Genomic DNA, 16392 nt, shown 5'->3' with positions numbered 1-16392 from the left:
AACTCTGGCACGTTCACATTTTAGGTGTAAACTAAATATGTTGACTGATGTGCATCGTCCCTTTGAAATAAAGAAATGAATAAAAACAATGTCTCCCTCGGGAGACGAACAGTTACTAAATGTGACTGTGTGTCGTCTTCCTCTCGCCTGCTCGTCTGTGTTTTCTTCATCTCTTTAAATTCTGGAAAGAAAAAAACCTTTTCACTGTTTTACTCTGTTTTGTAGTTTTTTTGTACTGCTCTGTTAGTGTTTGCTGTTTTACTGCAGTTATCCTGGGAAAATGTGTGTGAGCCTCTGCCGGGAGCACAGTGGAACAATCCAGAAAGTTCCACAATCGCTGAACATGAATGAACCAGCAACCGGGGCAAAACCACCCAGCCAGGCGTTCAGCTGAGGACGAGCCCCCTAACCGTGTTCTCACAGGAACAAGCCAGTGTTTTCTAGGACGAGGGCTGTTAGCAGGTTCCGTCCCGGTCTCCCTGCTGTATTTAGCTCAGCAGCGTCCACGTGCTCCCGCTGATGTATAGAACTGAGCCTTGTGTCATGTGGGATCTGGGCCCGGAAGAGTGTCGGGCCGCTTTGACTCACGGTTGAGTTCTTCAGCGCCGATCGACTGATTTACAGCACAAGCAGGAGCGAAGCTGAGATTCCGAAGCCAAATCCTCTTTGGATGATTCCAGTGAGAGGAAAGTCGCTGCCTGCATTCCTAACCTGCTCCGCTCAGACGAGCCCTATAAGGACCGGCTGTCTGACTGGACCGGCTCGCCCAGGACGCACAGCAGGACTCAGTGATTGTTCATTCAGTGTGAATTCAATGTGTCACATCCTGGAATCGCAGCGTCAGAAACACCGTCACGCATCGTGTGGAGCAAATGTGCCCATTTGTCTAAATTCGACTCAGGTCCAGTTTTCCTCTTAACGTCTCCATCCATGACACACCAGCCTGTTTGTGCTTCCTGTTTTCGGACCTGCAGCAGCCCAGCGCGATGTGTTAGGGTCTCTGTCTGTCCCGGTCTTGTTGAAACTACATCCACAGGGACTCCAGGAGGAACCAGAAATACTTTGGGGGTCAAGTAACCTTGACCCTGGAGGACCAAACCTTCTCACCTTGACTGCTGGTGGACATTTGAGACAAGCTTTGAAAATTTCCTCGAGGTGTCTCAGAGATATCAGGTGAAGAGGATGGGGGTGGCGGGAGGACCCGTCCCCGGTCCAGCAGGGTTGCCCAGGTTTGTTTATGTTTTCAAGACGTTTGACTCTGATCGGCCATCTTGTCGCTGTGTGGCACCACAACATAAGGAGCCTGAAAACAATACACATCTCCCGTTACAAACCTTTGTTCTGACCACATTCAAAGGATTTTTGCCAAATAAAATATAAAAGAAAACAGAATCCTGATCAGTGGGGACCTGAAAGGAAAGGACCTGAATAAAAATCAACATTTCCTTCCTTTTTCAACTAAATTGTTGCCACATTCTTTCCATTTCTGTCCTCTGACATCCCAGAGCTGCAGACTGGTTCTTCAGGCTGTAATCAATCCAATCTCCATCTTTTATCCCTCCTTTGGTCTCCATCCCACTGTCTCTTAGAGAGGGCGAAGGAATGTGTGTGTGTGTGTGTGTGTGTGTGTGTGTGTGTGTGTGTGTGTGTGTGTGTGTGTCCTTGGTTTTTGTGAAAATTACAGGAAACAGACTTTCTGCGTGAGAAGGTTTTTATCTGTTGATTGTCCATGGTGAAATGTCTGAGGGAATCCCAGAGACAGGTCGTGTTTTTGTTTTCAGGTTTAACTCTGGTTCCAGTGAAGAGGGAGAACTCACATAACAATAGAAAATCATTTTTTCATTTTAATATCTAAACTGCCGAAGCCTCCAAAAACTCCCACCTTGGAAAAGTCACTGAAATTCCTGGCGGTGTATTTCAGGGGCTGGTGCTGGTTCAAGATTCTCCTGGCTGTGTCACAACAGAAAGGAGCAGATTTAACGGTCATGAATAAATACAAAATCTCACTGGACACACTGGTCTAAATATAACCAGCAGACAGTGGGAACGAAACGTTAGCTCCATAGAAAGAACGTTATCAGATCATTCGTATGATCCGCTGCCGATTCCTTTGTTTACATGCAGCTTATTTGATTCTGTCCAGCCGTAGTGTCTCGGCGTTTCCACGACCGGCATCTGAACAAACATGAAATGTGTTTTTGTGAAACTACAGAGATCCATGAATGACAAAATTAGCCTGGTTTGTAGTACTCAGTCACATGATGGCACCACGGAGTCGGCACCAGGTGCAGGTCAAGGCGTGACGGGTCTCATGGACAGAACTCAAGATGGATCACGGAACTGGTTCATTTTGTCCGACAAGACTGAACACATGAACACAGACGTGCTCTTAAGAAGGCAGTGAGACATCCATCCATCCATCCATCCGTCCATCCATCTATCCATCCATCCATCCATCCATCCATCCGTCCATCCATCCATCCATCCATCTATCCATCCATCCATCCATCCATCCCTCCATCCATCCATCCATCCCTCCATCCATCCATCCCTCCATCCCTCCATGTTCTCCCTCTTCTCCTGTTGAGGGTGGTGGGGGTGGAGCCTATCCCAGCAGCCTTCCCCCTGGACAGGTCACCAGTCCATGGCAGGGCCAACACATAGAGACAGACAACCATTGGCTCTCCCAGCCACGCCTACGGTCAATTTAGAGTCTGGATTAACCTGGTCCCTCTTGATGTCTTTGGACTGTGGAGGAAGCTGGAGTACCAGAGAGAACCCAGCAGGAACAGGGAGAACATGGAGACTCACCCAGAAAGACCCCGTGCTGCAGCCAGGCAGCGGGACAGTTTTGGAGTTATACACAACATCACTTCCTATCAAAGGAACGCAGGTGTGTTCGCACCTGAATGGCAGCAACGAGGCTCAAACATGCACTTTCATCCAAACTCCAAATTCCATTCAGTGCCTGTTAGGACACCATGAGATTACATCACACATATTCTACATATTCTACGTGTCAGCCACACGTTGCTGGTCAAATCCCTCAATTTATGGCCCAGGATGAGTCACCCGTGCTGGAATGTCTGCTGAAACAGGCCCTCTCCCTCCTCCATGCAGCCTCAGACATCCAACCTGACACATGACGAACGCTGAATGTGTCAGGATTCCACCGTGACTCCTCCGGTCTCTGTGACCTCCCTTTACATTTCCTAGATAGATCGTGTTCTGTTGTCGGTGACTGCATTTCTTGGCTGTCTGCTTTTCTACTTCCGTGTCTGTTTCGTTATCTCATGATGACTTCATGGCCCAAACCTTAGCGGAAACCACAATCCTCCATTTTTCATCTGGAAAAACATCTGGGGGGGAAATTCACCAATAAACCAGTGATTTACATCAATTAGATAATCCCAGCAGGACAAATACTGGGTCAAACGCCCGCCTGTCAGCCTCAGGTGAGTGGGATCGTCTGCTGGCAGGTTAGCGTCTGCCTCCCCGCTTCACCCCCGCCCCCCACCCCTTCATCTCCGAGGGCTATATATTGGAGGTCGTGACTCGTCTGCATCTCGAGCATCACTCGTTCAAACATACGCAACAGTCTTTGAACGCAGACGAGGAGCAAACGCCAGAGATGAGGTCCCTGCTGAAGCTGTTGGTGGTTCTGTTCTGTGTCCAGACTGGTGGGGGCCACCGGCTGAGGTCGCTGACGGGTAAGTGGGTGGCAGAATGGAGGGTCGTGATCTATGACCTTTTGGCTTAAGTCAAATGACTTACATTATTTAAGCCTTCTGGTAAATATTGAGTAGAGATCTGGATTGGTGTCGTATGGAAGCCATGAAAGACTTTTTTACGCTGTTGTGTCGTGATTGGGGGTCAATTCATGATGAATAAGCTCATTATCTTGTCAGAACAAATTCATTTAGGCCATAATCACAATATACTAAAGACTAAAACAAAGCTGAACTATCGGTGGAGGGCAGGATGGGCCAGAGAAGATGCTGTTACTCACTGGGACTAATTTGTTTCAAGAGTTTGTGTCCATATTTGTGGTTTTGTTCCAGCGTGAGTCGTTGTTTGCTGCTTTAACTGTCACTCAGAAGCATTTCTAAGAATTCTTCATGAGTGCAGCTGACATGTGGAGCAAATTTCTGCCTTTTCTAGATCAGGAAGGAGAAGCAACCTCTCCTCACACGTCTCTGGGAGGCGACAGGATAACCAGCAGTCCAGCAGGTGACCCCACAGACCCAGCGCCTAGTCCCCCTGTCCTGATCCAAGTCCGGGGCCGCCGATCCACTCCTGGCTCCCAGTGTGGCCTACACTCCATTCTGCTGCAGGTTCGAGACCTGGGGCTGGGCTACGACTCCGATGAGAACGTCCTTTTCAAGTACTGCGGTGGGACATGTCCCCGTGTTCGCTCCAACCACGACCTCACCCTCACCAACCTGCTGCTCAGTGGCGTGTTGCCCTCTCCTGCAACCATGGAGCTGTGGCACCACGTGCCCTGCTGCAGACCCACCCACCACGAGGACATGGCCTTCCTGGATAACTCACACCGCTGGCACAAGGTGGAAAAGCTGTCGGCGGCAGGCTGCAGCTGTGTGGGCTGAAGCTGGAGAGAGCAGGAAGCCACGGGGAGACTCGGGGGTCCAGGAGTGCAGAGGTAGCCATTTCCTCAGAATGGACGTGTGATTGCTTGAGGGTGAAAACCTCAGGACTCCAGTTCTGACTGAAGGTCACATGACCTCCGCAGGCTTTCACAGGTTTTGTCTTGAGGATGTTTTCCAATCAGTTGATGTCTGAGGGACACATGTAGAGCTTTAAACGGCTTTGTACACGATGTAGATGCTTCAAAACCTTTCGCTCCTGATGTGGTCTGACCTCCACTGCCTTCTGCCGAAGCTGAGTTTGTTTACAATCCTCAGAGCAGTTGAGTGACGTCCTCCATCCAGCGGTGCCCACGCTTTGTAAATGACCGTATTTATGCAAGATAAGTTATTTATTTATTTATATCCTGTTCATTTCACGTGTCATGCTGATTAACTTATTTTGTATGTTCAGTTTCTAATAAAGGTGTTCAGAGCCTAACAGTCTTTGTAGGCGTATCATTTATGTAAAAGAGACAAGGTACCTAAAATTGTGTTTATTCATATTTTTACAAAAATATTGTACATGTACACAAATCCCAGTGTCTGTATGAGACGAATCCCTGCCATACTGCAAACAAATTACATGTTATTATTGTGTAAGAACATCTAGCATCTAACTGCTTCACCCGAAACCTGGCAAGAGGAAAAGAGAACAAAGCACACTTTCATCTTCCCTATGAGGCCACGGAAGTGTCTTCTGGCTCCGCCCCCCAGACCTGAACACGCCCCTCCATGGCTGTCAGGAGGCAGGTCTCTGAAGGATGGAAGGCCAGCGACTGGACCACAGCTTTCCCCACCGGCAGCTTCAAGGACAAGGAACCCTGACAGGCAACAGATTATATTTTGTGTGCATCGGAACGCCGGTTCTGTGTCACAGGAGACCAGCGAGCAGCAGCTCTTACCTCGACGAGGTCCCAGCAGTACACGTGCCCGTCCTCGGAGCAGCTGAGGACATGCGTGTCTTTACTGGACAGGCAGCAGTCCAGCTTGTACCCCTTCATCTTGTGTCCCGTATACCTGAACCAGACAAACCAGTGACACCAATGAACGTGATCAGATGCTGCTTTTTAGAATCAAAAACCTTCACTTTTGTTTTACAGGTTTCACTGGAAAATCTCCAGTTTGAAGAGGGGGGGGGGGTCAGCTCAGTTCAACCTCAGCAACTGAGGACAAAATCTCTCCTGTTTATGATGAAAGAAATAAAAGATGGAAACGTCCTGATGATCATGTGCTTCAGGTAAAGTTGTTTCCATCCAGATACCAGTATCGGGAACGCCGCTGACACTGGTTCAGTCAGTATCCCACTGCTCTACCACGACCAACTTCATTTAATCTGACGCAGTTTATACACACGGCTGCAAATGGTTAAAACTTTCACTCAACTCACATCTCAAAATAACAAGGCCTGGTCATCCCCGCATTTTACAAACTTTAAACAGAAGTATTTTCACTCTGGAGACCCCTGGCGAGTCACCGTGGCGTGTCACCGTGGCGAGTCACCGTGGCGTGTCACCGTGGCGAGTCACCGTGGCGAGTCACCGTGGCGTGTCACCGTGGCGAGTCACCATGGCGTGTCACTGTGGCGTGTCACCGTGGCGAGTCACCGTGGCGAGTCACCGTGGCGTGTCACCGTGGCGAGTCACCGTGCTGCGGTGACACGACTGCACTCACTCTCCCAGCATCTCCCCGGTGCTCTTGTCCAGCAGACGCACTGCTGAGTCCAGACTGGAGCTGAGGGTGCACTGGCCGTCCCGGCTGAAACACACACAGGTGATGGGGCCTGTGGAACACACACGCACACGCACACACACACGCACACACACACAGTTTTGTGACGATGTGACTTACCATTCATTTCTATTTTTATCAGTTTAATTGTTCATCATATTTCATGCCACAAAGAGACAAACGCCATCATACAATTTACTTGTTAAATATGTGAGCAACGACTGATGAGTTGTAAACGTATTCTGATGGAACTACTAAAGGAATGACTGACTGCTGATGAAGTCCACGTGCAGCTGCCCCATCCTCAGGTCGTAGCGTCTCACTCTGCCGTCCACCGACCTGCTCAGAGACCAAAATCTTCATTTGTCACCTCCTGGGCGTCACTGTTACGTGTGACACAAGTCGACAACGCGTGATGAGAGACACTTCCTGACCCCGTCAGCAGCTCGTGTTGCATCACTTTCAGGCTGCTGATGCCGTCGCGAGCCTCATCCAGAACCTGGATGGGCTCAAATCTGCGGGACCTGGTGTCCCAACACCGCACCGTCCCATCGATGGAACCTGGGGAGCCAGAAAATTTGATTGATTTTCATACAAAAACACACAAAGCACTAATAAATGGTCATACAAAGCAAAACAAAAGGAAGATTGTTGAAAATGGTGGAAGTCTTTCAAAAACATTGAAAAACTTTTAATTTCTATATGCCATTAAAAACATAACAATCTCAATAATTTGTTGAGAAGAATGTGGTTACAACATATTTCCTGAGACTAAAGCTTCAGTGCAGACGGCACCAGACACTCTCACGACCAGGAGACTCACCTGACAGGATGACAGTGGCCTCCTCGTTGAACTGGACGCAGTTGACTTTCTGTTGCAGCAAATTTGAGTGAGATCCAGAATTGAAAACATACAAAGAACAAAACATACAGTCACAGACAACAGACCGACTGCACTGACCCCGGCGTGACCTCGGAGTTTACGCGAGACCTGACCTGTGGCGACATCCCACAGGATGACCGTCTTGTCTGAGCTGCAGGAGCAAATCTGACTGTTGTCATAGGAGCTGTGAAAGCAGCCAATGAGAAACAAGCACTGTGATTTTAGTTGGGGGTAAAAGGGCGTAATGAGGTGTAAAATCTCCTGTTAAAACCTCAAGAGAGGTGGAGAAAAACACAACTTCACTCACCCATCAGCATCCAGAACCTCATATCCATGTCCGCTGTACGTCTTCAGCGGCGTCCCCCGGCTCACACTCCACAGTTTCAGAGACTTGTCGCTGCCGCACGAGAGCAAGTACTGTCCATCAGCTGAGGACACGGGAGACAGGAGTCAGACAAAGCTGCCGAGAGAACAAAAGGTTCAGCCATCGTGACTTCGTAAGAAGCCGCTGCATGTATTCGAGCAGAGCCAGACTCTAGCCTGCATGTTCCAGCGTGCCTGGGCACTCTGGACACTGGGATGACGGACGTTCTTCAGTACCATTGAAGCGAACAGCTCTGACAGCTCCTTGCTGACAGTCAACAGTCCTCAGCAGGTGTTGTGGAAGCTGAGGAGCCTCGGGTTTGGGAAGTGGGAATGCCATGACAGATCCTGTGTGGACAAACACGACGCGTCGTTTGACATCCACTCTGGGAGTCAAAATCCAAAGCCAACATCACATCAGTGAGACGGTTCTAAAAATTCACCAGGCAAAGCTTTCAAAAGGGAATTTTGAGGGAACCACCAGTGGTCGTATGTCATGTAGAAGCTCTCATTTCTACCAATATCTTGACTCCAAGTGAAGCTTCTGACCACGATTCCTTCTTTCACTGTTTTAAGAATCTAGATATGTTGCCTTTAGAGGTATTTTATACACCGTATGACTCAACTGCCCTGCGTCAAGCACTTGGAGGTGCTTGGTGTTCGAGCGCTATTAGCACTGTGGCTAAATTGCATGTATTTGTCTATTATGAACAATCAACACCAGTCCTTACACCCGCAGTGAAACGTTAACACGAGGAGACGAAGAGCTACAAAAACAATTCAATTTTCTAGCTTTATTCTTTGGACACAAACCTGACAAAGACCTAGCATGAAGATACAGCGACCACGCGCCCTCACGATCGTTCGTGTTAACGTGACTTACTTTGACCAGACAGCGCCGAATCAGAAATCTGCCTCTTTTTTTGTTGTGATTGGTATTTAACAGACAAATAAAACGTTTCACTCAGTTCAGTCAAAGGTGTCCTGCTTTCGTTTCACTCATGTTTGCCACTGAGTGCAATGCATGCAGGGATCGAAGGCTGGTTTCAAAATAAAAGCACACAAGCGTTCTCCCCGCGCTACCATCGTTTCCAAATCACGCTGTAGCTTTTAATTTGAAACACGCCGACAGGAAATCTCCTTCCCTGGCCTGCTCACAAGGACTGGTCAGCTGTTACCAAACTACTTCATTAGAATTCACAGCTTCCATTCAAACGGTGACTGACTATGTTCTCCAACAATATGGCAGACCCCAGGAGACAAAACAAGATTTTGCGGTGAGTGTTTTGTTCAGAGCCTCCACCCCCCCCCCCCCCCCCCCCGGTGAAATTCGCTAGCCTGGTAGCTTATTAGCTAATGTCAGCTAGCCAGGTAATCTGTCATGCTAGCGTGTACCTTCGGGTGATCAGCTAACCTGATGCTGACCTTGTTAATAAAGCAATAACTCAAATTGTCACTAATACATGAAGATTTTTTTTAACTTTTAATTTCCACGTAACGAGTAAGTTAGCAATTCCGTGGGCGTTCAATTAATGTTTCCCCGTGTTTTTTTATCAGCAGCGAGCGTGAGTTAGCCTGTGACTTTGCTCGGTTCGTTTGATTTTTTTTTTCAAAGATTTTCTTTAATTGTCTAGTATTTCTTTCTTTTTACAAAACCCACTTGATTGAGGAGTTCACGAGCTGACCAGTAACTCTTTCCGATTGTGATTCTGATAACATGAATGTGTGACCACGTCAGTGACACCGGCTCCTGGTCGAAACTGCCCCGGTACTTTGTCTCCTTCATCCATTTTAAAGGGGATATTCGAAATATTTCCTCTCACCTCTCCAGAAAGCACGACGCTGAACGTGTTTTTAATGGAAAAGTCCCTTTATGAACAACTTTATGAACACAACATTTGCAACAAGTTAAAAAAGGTGCATTCAGTGAACACACTGAAAATATGGTAATAATAAATGCTAATAAGCTATATAGCAAAATGTACATGTCTGGATGAACGCTAAGTGTCTACCAGCAGGCTTTCCCTTAACTGAATGCAAACTGAAAATTACCACATCAATTTATCAGCCTTTACTCAGACAAATGTTCAAGTATTCTTTTTCCCCCCCTGTGGATGTCGCTGAGTGGAAAAAAAGGCCAGCGGATCAAAATATGTCTGTCTGATATGAAAAGTGATGAAAACCTAAGCTGCTAATCAGTCAAACTCTAGTGGAAATGTTGTTATTTTCTCACCCGGTTTGTTCTGTATGAGGTTCAGCATCTGCACGGATCTCTGACCTCAACTCAGTCCAACACCTTTGGGATGTTTTGGATGGCGACTGCGAGCCTGGGCTTTTTGCCAACATCAGTGTGTGAATTTATGGATTCTCTTGTTGCTAAATGGGAGCAAAACCCTACAAACAAGTTCCAGAATGTCTTGGAAAGCTTCCACAGAAGTGTGACGACAACAATAGCAGCGGATTAATGGCCTCTGGCGTGAAAACAGGATCAGTGGTGCAACGGTGACAGAACCCACCCAGAGTTAATGCTTCGCTTTAGGAACACTTGCTTTGTGTGTCTGGTGTTTTTAGGTACAAGCCCCCAAGCACTGAGACCAACCCCACACTGGAGGACCCCACCCCCGACTACATGAACCTGCTGGGCATGATCTTCAGCATGTGTGGGCTGATGCTCAAGGTGACCGTCTTTCCACTGAGAAGATTAGCGGTAAACTCTCCTTTCCAGGGGGCGATGAAGGGCAGCTGGCTCGCGTGACCCTCCGGTCCAGCAGTGGAGGAGTTGTTGTGTTTGAAGAGCATTGTAGGTGTTGCTGAAATTGGTCATGATTGTTGTCTGAGCGTTTTTTCTCTTCGTCATCTCCGATGCACATCAGGAAAGCACAACGGGAAGTTCTAAAGTAGTTTTACTCATGCACAGTGTTGAGCTGTCTGCACCTTACTTGAGCATTAAGGGTGAGGGGACTTTGCTCTTTCCCTCCACCACATTTAAAGGAAGATATTTAACTTTTTACTCCACCACATTTGTCTGAACTCATTAGTTACGAGTTACTTCGAATAGAAAGATATATTGTAGGAAAGCTGGTAAAACCCGATGAAGTTGATGTACTTCCATGATCGGAGTGAGAACATTCCGCCTCTCAAAGCAGGATCAAAACTTTACTCGTTCTAATACTGTCAGTACTTGAACACCTGCAACTTATCTCAAGCCACAAGTGTACTTTTCTGCCCCAAAATCCGAAGTATTTCCAAACAAAACAAAAGTACTTTCAAAGGGTGCTTTTGCGATGGCTCGGCGCGTGGATCCACCCTCGCTACATCTCCGCTCAGGCACAAATCTGCCAAACAAACAAACCAGCAGACGTGATTGAAAACCTCGCCGCCTCCTTGGAGGTGGTAAAATATTCTGTAAATACTGAGCTCCAACTTTCTCCTCGGAACACCGGTGTCCTGTTTGGGTTTGCTTGAGGGAGAGGCACTGTGTTGTTTACCTTAATACGCTGGCCAGGATCCAAGTCAACGTCAGATGACAACAGCCAGCTAAAGGTCCCCGTGAGCCAGCGATGTGAAAAACACAGACGAGGTAAAGTTGCCTCTCCCCTGTCTGTGCTCACACTTGCTCCGTGTTTTAATTCAGCAAAATTCACAATAAAGCTGTTCTCAATGACACCTTTTTGCATTTCTGGTGTGAGACGACTGGATGAGTATTTGGTATAGATTGAAACATGGCGAAGAGAACAACCGTGCTGGGATTTTGGCTGTATTCCCTTTTGGTGAGAACGTTAAAAGTAACAGAATATCTTTGTGAAGCGCGCTGACTCCCGTGAGTGTCGGCTGCAGTGGAGACGGCTGATGATGCGCCGGGACGTTCTGGTGACTGTCGGACATAGAAAGTCAAGAAAGTTTCTCCCTTAAGTTGCTCGAACCGGCAGCAGTTTGAATGGATTGAGTTGTAGCTCTAACTTCACTCTACTGCTATATGTAGTGCGACACCTAGTGGTGAAATCCAACATTAGCGTTGAACCGCCCAAGACCACCACGAGCAGCATATCAGACTCACTGTTAGTGCTGCTTTCATACGTCTGACTTTTGCCTTCCAGCTCAAGTGGTGCGCCTGGATCGCCGTCTACTGCTCGTTCATCAGCTTTGCAAACTCCAGAAGCTCCGAAGACACCAAACAGATGATGAGCAGCTTCATGTGAGTAGGCAGCACAAAGCGTGCCGGCTAGTCGTTGGCAGCAGTCTCGGTCTGGGAGGCTTCACCAAAGACACTCGAGAAGTGGCATCATGAGGTTGACTGATTATATTCGTCTTAAAGTGCGGCAGTGCTTTTGTAGGCCGACCCTCAGGTTCCCTCCACCAGGCGCCAGGGAGATTTCTACTTTGCAGTATGAGAGAGACTGTAAATTCCGTGTTGAACAAGTTAACAGCTGACCTTATGCCATGCGCTCTTCCTCTGGTTTTAGCCTGATGAAGTTTGTAGTCTCATCCGTCCACCTGTTATCAGCTGCAGTTTTTAGGCTGAAATACCTTAAAATGTCTTCTGCTCCTGTGAGCCACAGACCTTATTTCAGGCATGTATTCAAAAGTCCGTTCAAGCGAGCCTCTAAGTCGAGGGAACTGGGCGCTAAACAGTGCTAACTTGTGTCAGGGATTAGGACGAGGGTCAGGCGACGTCTGCCAGATCGTGGGAACTGAGGCATTGTGTCCTGTGTGGCTTTCCAGCAACATGGAGGAGACACAAGGCCTCCACTCCTGAGGCGCTTCAGTGTCAGTGCTGCGATGGCAGAGTGGCTGTGTGTCAGCCAGCAGCCCAACTCTATTTAGGACTCATTCCTGCGCCACTGACCCTCATGTCGAAGAAGCAGTCCTCTGACAGACGCATGCACACTGGCTGACTGTGAGGATCCTTCCTGGCTGCTACTGAGATTTGACCCTGTCTCTTTCAGCTCCGGGTTATTATAAGGGCTAATAAAGGAGGAGTCTTGAATTATGCAGCTTTAAAAGTGAAGGTTAGACTTGATTCAGCCTGCCATCGGGACTCCAGATGAGGCGACTTTTATGTCCAAAAGCTTTTAACTGTGTGACCTCGATCAGCGGTACGTCTCCATTTGCTTATAAAAGAATACAACAGCGGGGCACCTGTCCAGGGGGGCGGGGCGGACGGATCTGCAGTGAGGAAAAGCCCTCTGGTCCATTGCCTTGATTAGCTTGTGTTAAAGACAAGCTTGATGCACTCATAGTTTAGTATCGCAAAATGTTTGGCTCAGCAAATAATGTCAGACGGTGAACTTGATGCACCAGAGCCTTGTGCGATGATGCTGGTTCAAGGCCAGTTTTAGGACATTTGTCAGTTGCCAAGGTGTGATGTCAGTGTGCTGGCGCTGTTTAACAAAGGTGAGTGGCAACATGGGATGAAAGCAGATGTACCATCATCAGAATAACCTGCAGTCCTCGAGGTTGGGGTGAATTAACCCACCTAAAGTTGCTTAAATACCTGAAATGTGTTTGATGCTGTTGGCAAAGGACGTGAGCCCAGCTGGGTTCATATCTGTGTTTTCTACATTCAAAAGTCGAATGTCCAAACTAACATCGTCTATCTGGTCGTCAGCGCTGCTTCCTTACATTTGTCTCAAAGGGATTGAAAGTGAATTAAAGAGGCCATAACAGTGAAGACAGCAGGATTCTCCTCATTTGAAGCAAGTGATGGTGGAACCGCCGGAACAAAAGGAGGCTTCTTGTCTGAACCCTTTTCATGGTGGTCTCGTTGCAGCAAGCTGTCCTCAGCTAACAGGCTAACGTCATTAGCTCCCCTACGGAGACACCTGAATGGTCCAGGTGGTCTCTGTCCCTCAGCTCGCTGCCTTCAGACATTCTGTCCGCTCAGACTGGAAATGCTCTCATGTCCTGTGTTGTCTGTGCTGTCTGCAGGCTGTCCATCTCAGCGGTTGTCATGTCCTACCTCCAGAACCCGCAGCCCATGTCACCGCCATGGTAACCAAAAGCACTGTGACAAAGGAGCACGGAAGTGAATCTGTAGATGCTGGAGAGAGTGACAAGATACCGCATTGAGCCCCCGGCCATTCAGGAGGGAGACCAGAGCCAGAGAGGACGATAATGTGATAGAGGGGAGAGGAGAGAGAGACCAGATGACCGCGGATCTGGAGATCAGATGGTCTGTGGCTGTATTCATGGGCTCAACCTTTTCTGAGTCTTTTATTGATGAAGCGTTGTTGAGCTACCACAGGATGACGCAAATAAAGTTGTTTGGTTTTAAAATAAACTTTTGGCTTTGGTTTGTCTGTGGAAGATGAGTTCTGGGACTGACGGTCAACGTTACTACGAAGGCTTGGTGTCAGAGCAGCGCTGCTCTCCAGGCCGTGAGTATGAACACATCACATGACACGCAGGCGTCGGAGTGTTGGCAGGACGAGAGGCTAATTTTCATGGCCTCGCGTCTCCTCCGGTCTGGCTGTTTGGAGTTTTATCTGTTTCGTCCTGCGTCAGCTGACTCCCTCTCAGCGTTGCCCCTTGTTGTGTTCCTCTAAACTGGACCTTCATAAGGATGCATTTGTCGTCCATCGCTATCGGAGGAGAGGAGGTTACTGAATTTGCTTAAGCCTGCAGTTACCGCCAGCGCTGAGTAATTTGGATATTAAAAACTGTCACAGCTGGCGGCTGCATGTGGATCCCCCATTCTGTGGGTGGCAGGCTTGAGACGACTGTAATCAAAGCTAATCTCACCAGATTTGCTGCCCGGCCGGCCTCTGTCGGTAACACTAGAGGGCACGTGGGCACCACGGCTACACCGCATCAGATTCGTGCTTCACTCGTGTTGTCAGCTCGTTATTGTGGGGACCGAAGAGACAGGTTTGAAATGGTCAGGAAAGGCAGGTGACCTTTACATATCAAGGCCCCCGCCCCCCTAGTAGGTTTAGTGTGGGGGGTCTGTGGTGTTTCCTGGTCTGACCTGTGCTAACACACGTTAGCAAGTCTTAATGATTCACCAGAAGCAGCAGCACCTGCTGGCTGGGCTGCTTGATCAGTTGCCATCCCTCGGAAATCTCCCTCATCAACGGGGCTCAGATCAGCTGAGGAAAACCTGTGACTGACTTGGATAAGAGTTGGTGTTCCAAACTCAGGGTGATTGAATTTGTCCACTGATATCTGTTATTTTACTTCTGATCCAGCCAGTATTTGTCATCAATGACGTCACTGAAAAAGACGTAAACACTGAGGATGTGAAGAAGGAACTCTGTTTTCACTCCTAAGGACATTTGGCATATTTATCGCATCATTTCCTCAACGTGGTGAGCAAGTAAGAAAATACGGAAGGAAAAAATTTATGCTCCACAAAGTAGTGGAAGTCATCAAAAGAGCTGTCATTGGTGGACATTTGCAGGAGGCCTGATTGTTTGTGGCACAGTTGTGATGATGTGAGTATATTTGAATATATATACTTAAATATATAAGACATAAGCTAAGATGATGTCATGTCTAACACTCCACCGCTGCATGCACTGACCTTCCTCAACATGAAATATAATCCACAAATGTGGAAAATGAGAAGTAAAATAAATAACGAGCCATAAATGCGGCTGTTACGACAGTCAGGAGCTGCTGACGTCACTGAGGCTCAGAAGGGATTTCAAACCAAACCCGAGCCGCGGGTGAGAGGACGCGGCGCAGGACCGCCTTCAGGGCGGCAGTCTTGTTTCTATGATTGTCGATCAATAGAAAGATCCAGATCATCGCGTCCAGCTGTTTGTCGGCTCACACGAAGTCCCGGTTCGGCCGGTTCACTTGTGCCAGGATTGAGTCTGGTCCTGTCTGTCCTGATCTCTCACCTGTCTCCTGTGGGACGTCATCGCTCACGTCACCATAGGAACATAATCACCACATCCGTGTACTTGGAGCCAGCACGTGCTCCCCAGCCAGGGACACGAACTTGTGCTGTTCCCGAGGGAGACTTCACCCGGGCAGCACGTAGTTTATGTGCTCCTGCTCTCGTCTGTTTCCTCCTCCCTCCACGACAGCACCTTCACTCGTGTCCACAGCGTGTCTGGCGTCACCGGCGCCCTCCGTCGCTCTAACCAACTGTCAAGAGTTTGAGCCGCAGACCATTTGGAGCATAAAAGGTTCTTAATCCAGCGGCTTTGTCCTGGTCTCTGTACGCCAGAAGCAAACTTGAGGTGTTTTCAGGGGTTCAGGGGCTGCTGTGTCATTGTGTGTGTGTGTGTGTGTGTGTGTGTGTGCTGCGGTATGTTCAGGTGTGTGTAGGTGCATGTAAACCAGCCCCGCTGACGTCTCTGCACAGGAGCAGCCAGGCTGCTGTTTGCCTCTAAATGAGGCTGAATTGCACCGAACTTATGCATTATTAGAGAGAGAGAGCGCGCACCCTGGAGTAAAGACTTATTGGTGGTGGCAAAATGCTGAGTCATCTCTCACACACACTCACACACACACACACACACACACACACACACACACACACACACACACACCACAAACATGCACTTAAAGCTACAGTGCATTACACTGAAATGAGCGGCGCTGACTTCAAACCCTCCCCAGAAGAGTCGAAGTGTTAGTTTGCTTTCCCGCGCTGCCACCCTTAGCGTGCTCTGTTAGCCTCCTGCTAACACGAATCTGGATCCATGCTTGAATCGTGTGGCTCTTTTTGACTTTCCAAATATATTAAATACATCACATCAAATAGTCAAACTGAAGGGATTCCTTTCACAGGTGTTGTGTGATTCTAATGTAGATTCATCC

General features: G+C 48.2%; 3 protein-coding genes across 3 annotated transcripts; 2 read left to right on the top strand and 1 right to left on the bottom strand.

The window, feature by feature from the left end:
• Positions 1–3613: 3613 nt before the first annotated feature.
• On the top strand, positions 3614–4620 carry LOC147258024 (persephin). Its single transcript, XM_086212343.1, has 2 exons — positions 3614–3710; positions 4162–4620. Exons 1-2 carry the CDS (start codon positions 3632–3634, stop codon positions 4605–4607), a joined length of 525 nt encoding a protein of 174 aa, XP_086068469.1. The 5' UTR covers positions 3614–3631; the 3' UTR covers positions 4608–4620.
• A 511-nt stretch (positions 4621–5131) lies between these two features.
• Positions 5132–8680, bottom strand: wdr83 (WD repeat domain containing 83). The gene is made up of 10 exons (XM_086212338.1): positions 8504–8680; positions 7858–7968; positions 7565–7685; positions 7336–7441; positions 7198–7246; positions 6809–6935; positions 6646–6713; positions 6318–6426; positions 5549–5663; positions 5132–5467 (listed from the first exon to the last, which is right to left on the bottom strand). The coding sequence occupies exons 2-10, from the start codon at positions 7958–7960 to the stop codon at positions 5321–5323; spliced, it is 945 nt and encodes a 314-aa protein (XP_086068464.1). The 5' UTR covers positions 7961–7968; positions 8504–8680; the 3' UTR covers positions 5132–5320.
• Positions 8681–8735: 55 nt separating this feature from the next.
• wdr83os (WD repeat domain 83 opposite strand) lies at positions 8736–13900 on the top strand. Its single transcript, XM_086212339.1, has 4 exons — positions 8736–8897; positions 10192–10297; positions 11718–11815; positions 13549–13900. Exons 1-4 carry the CDS (start codon positions 8848–8850, stop codon positions 13613–13615), a joined length of 321 nt encoding a protein of 106 aa, XP_086068465.1. The 5' UTR covers positions 8736–8847; the 3' UTR covers positions 13616–13900.
• Positions 13901–16392: the final 2492 nt, after the last annotated feature.

Source organism: Aulostomus chinensis, chromosome 8, assembly GCF_037954235.1.
Source record: "Aulostomus chinensis isolate RoL2024-O1b breed Wild chromosome 8, RoL_Achi_v1.0, whole genome shotgun sequence".
Taxonomy (NCBI): Eukaryota; Metazoa; Chordata; class Actinopteri; order Syngnathiformes; family Aulostomidae; genus Aulostomus; species Aulostomus chinensis.
This window is presented reverse-complemented; position numbering and strand designations above follow the sequence as displayed.

Coding starts and splice junctions, on each gene's coding strand:
- wdr83os (XM_086212339.1), top strand. CDS start 8,848: ATGTTCTCCAACAATATGGCAGACCCCAGGAGACAAAACAAGATTTTG. Junction 8,898..10,191: donor AGACAAAACAAGATTTTGCG/GTGAGTGTTTTG, acceptor TGGTGTTTTTAG/GTACAAGCCCCCAAGCACTG. Junction 11,816..13,548: donor CAGATGATGAGCAGCTTCAT/GTGAGTAGGCAG, acceptor TGCTGTCTGCAG/GCTGTCCATCTCAGCGGTTG.
- LOC147258024 (XM_086212343.1), top strand. CDS start 3,632: ATGAGGTCCCTGCTGAAGCTGTTGGTGGTTCTGTTCTGTGTCCAGACT. Junction 3,711..4,161: donor CCGGCTGAGGTCGCTGACGG/GTAAGTGGGTGG, acceptor TGCCTTTTCTAG/ATCAGGAAGGAGAAGCAACC.
- wdr83 (XM_086212338.1), bottom strand. CDS start 7,960: ATGGCATTCCCACTTCCCAAACCCGAGGCTCCTCAGCTTCCACAACAC. Junction 7,442..7,564: donor GAGGTTCTGGATGCTGATGG/GTGAGTGAAGTT, acceptor CTGCTTTCACAG/CTCCTATGACAACAGTCAGA. Junction 6,427..6,645: donor GCACGTGGACTTCATCAGCA/GTCAGTCATTCC, acceptor TGTGTTCCACAG/GCCCCATCACCTGTGTGTGT.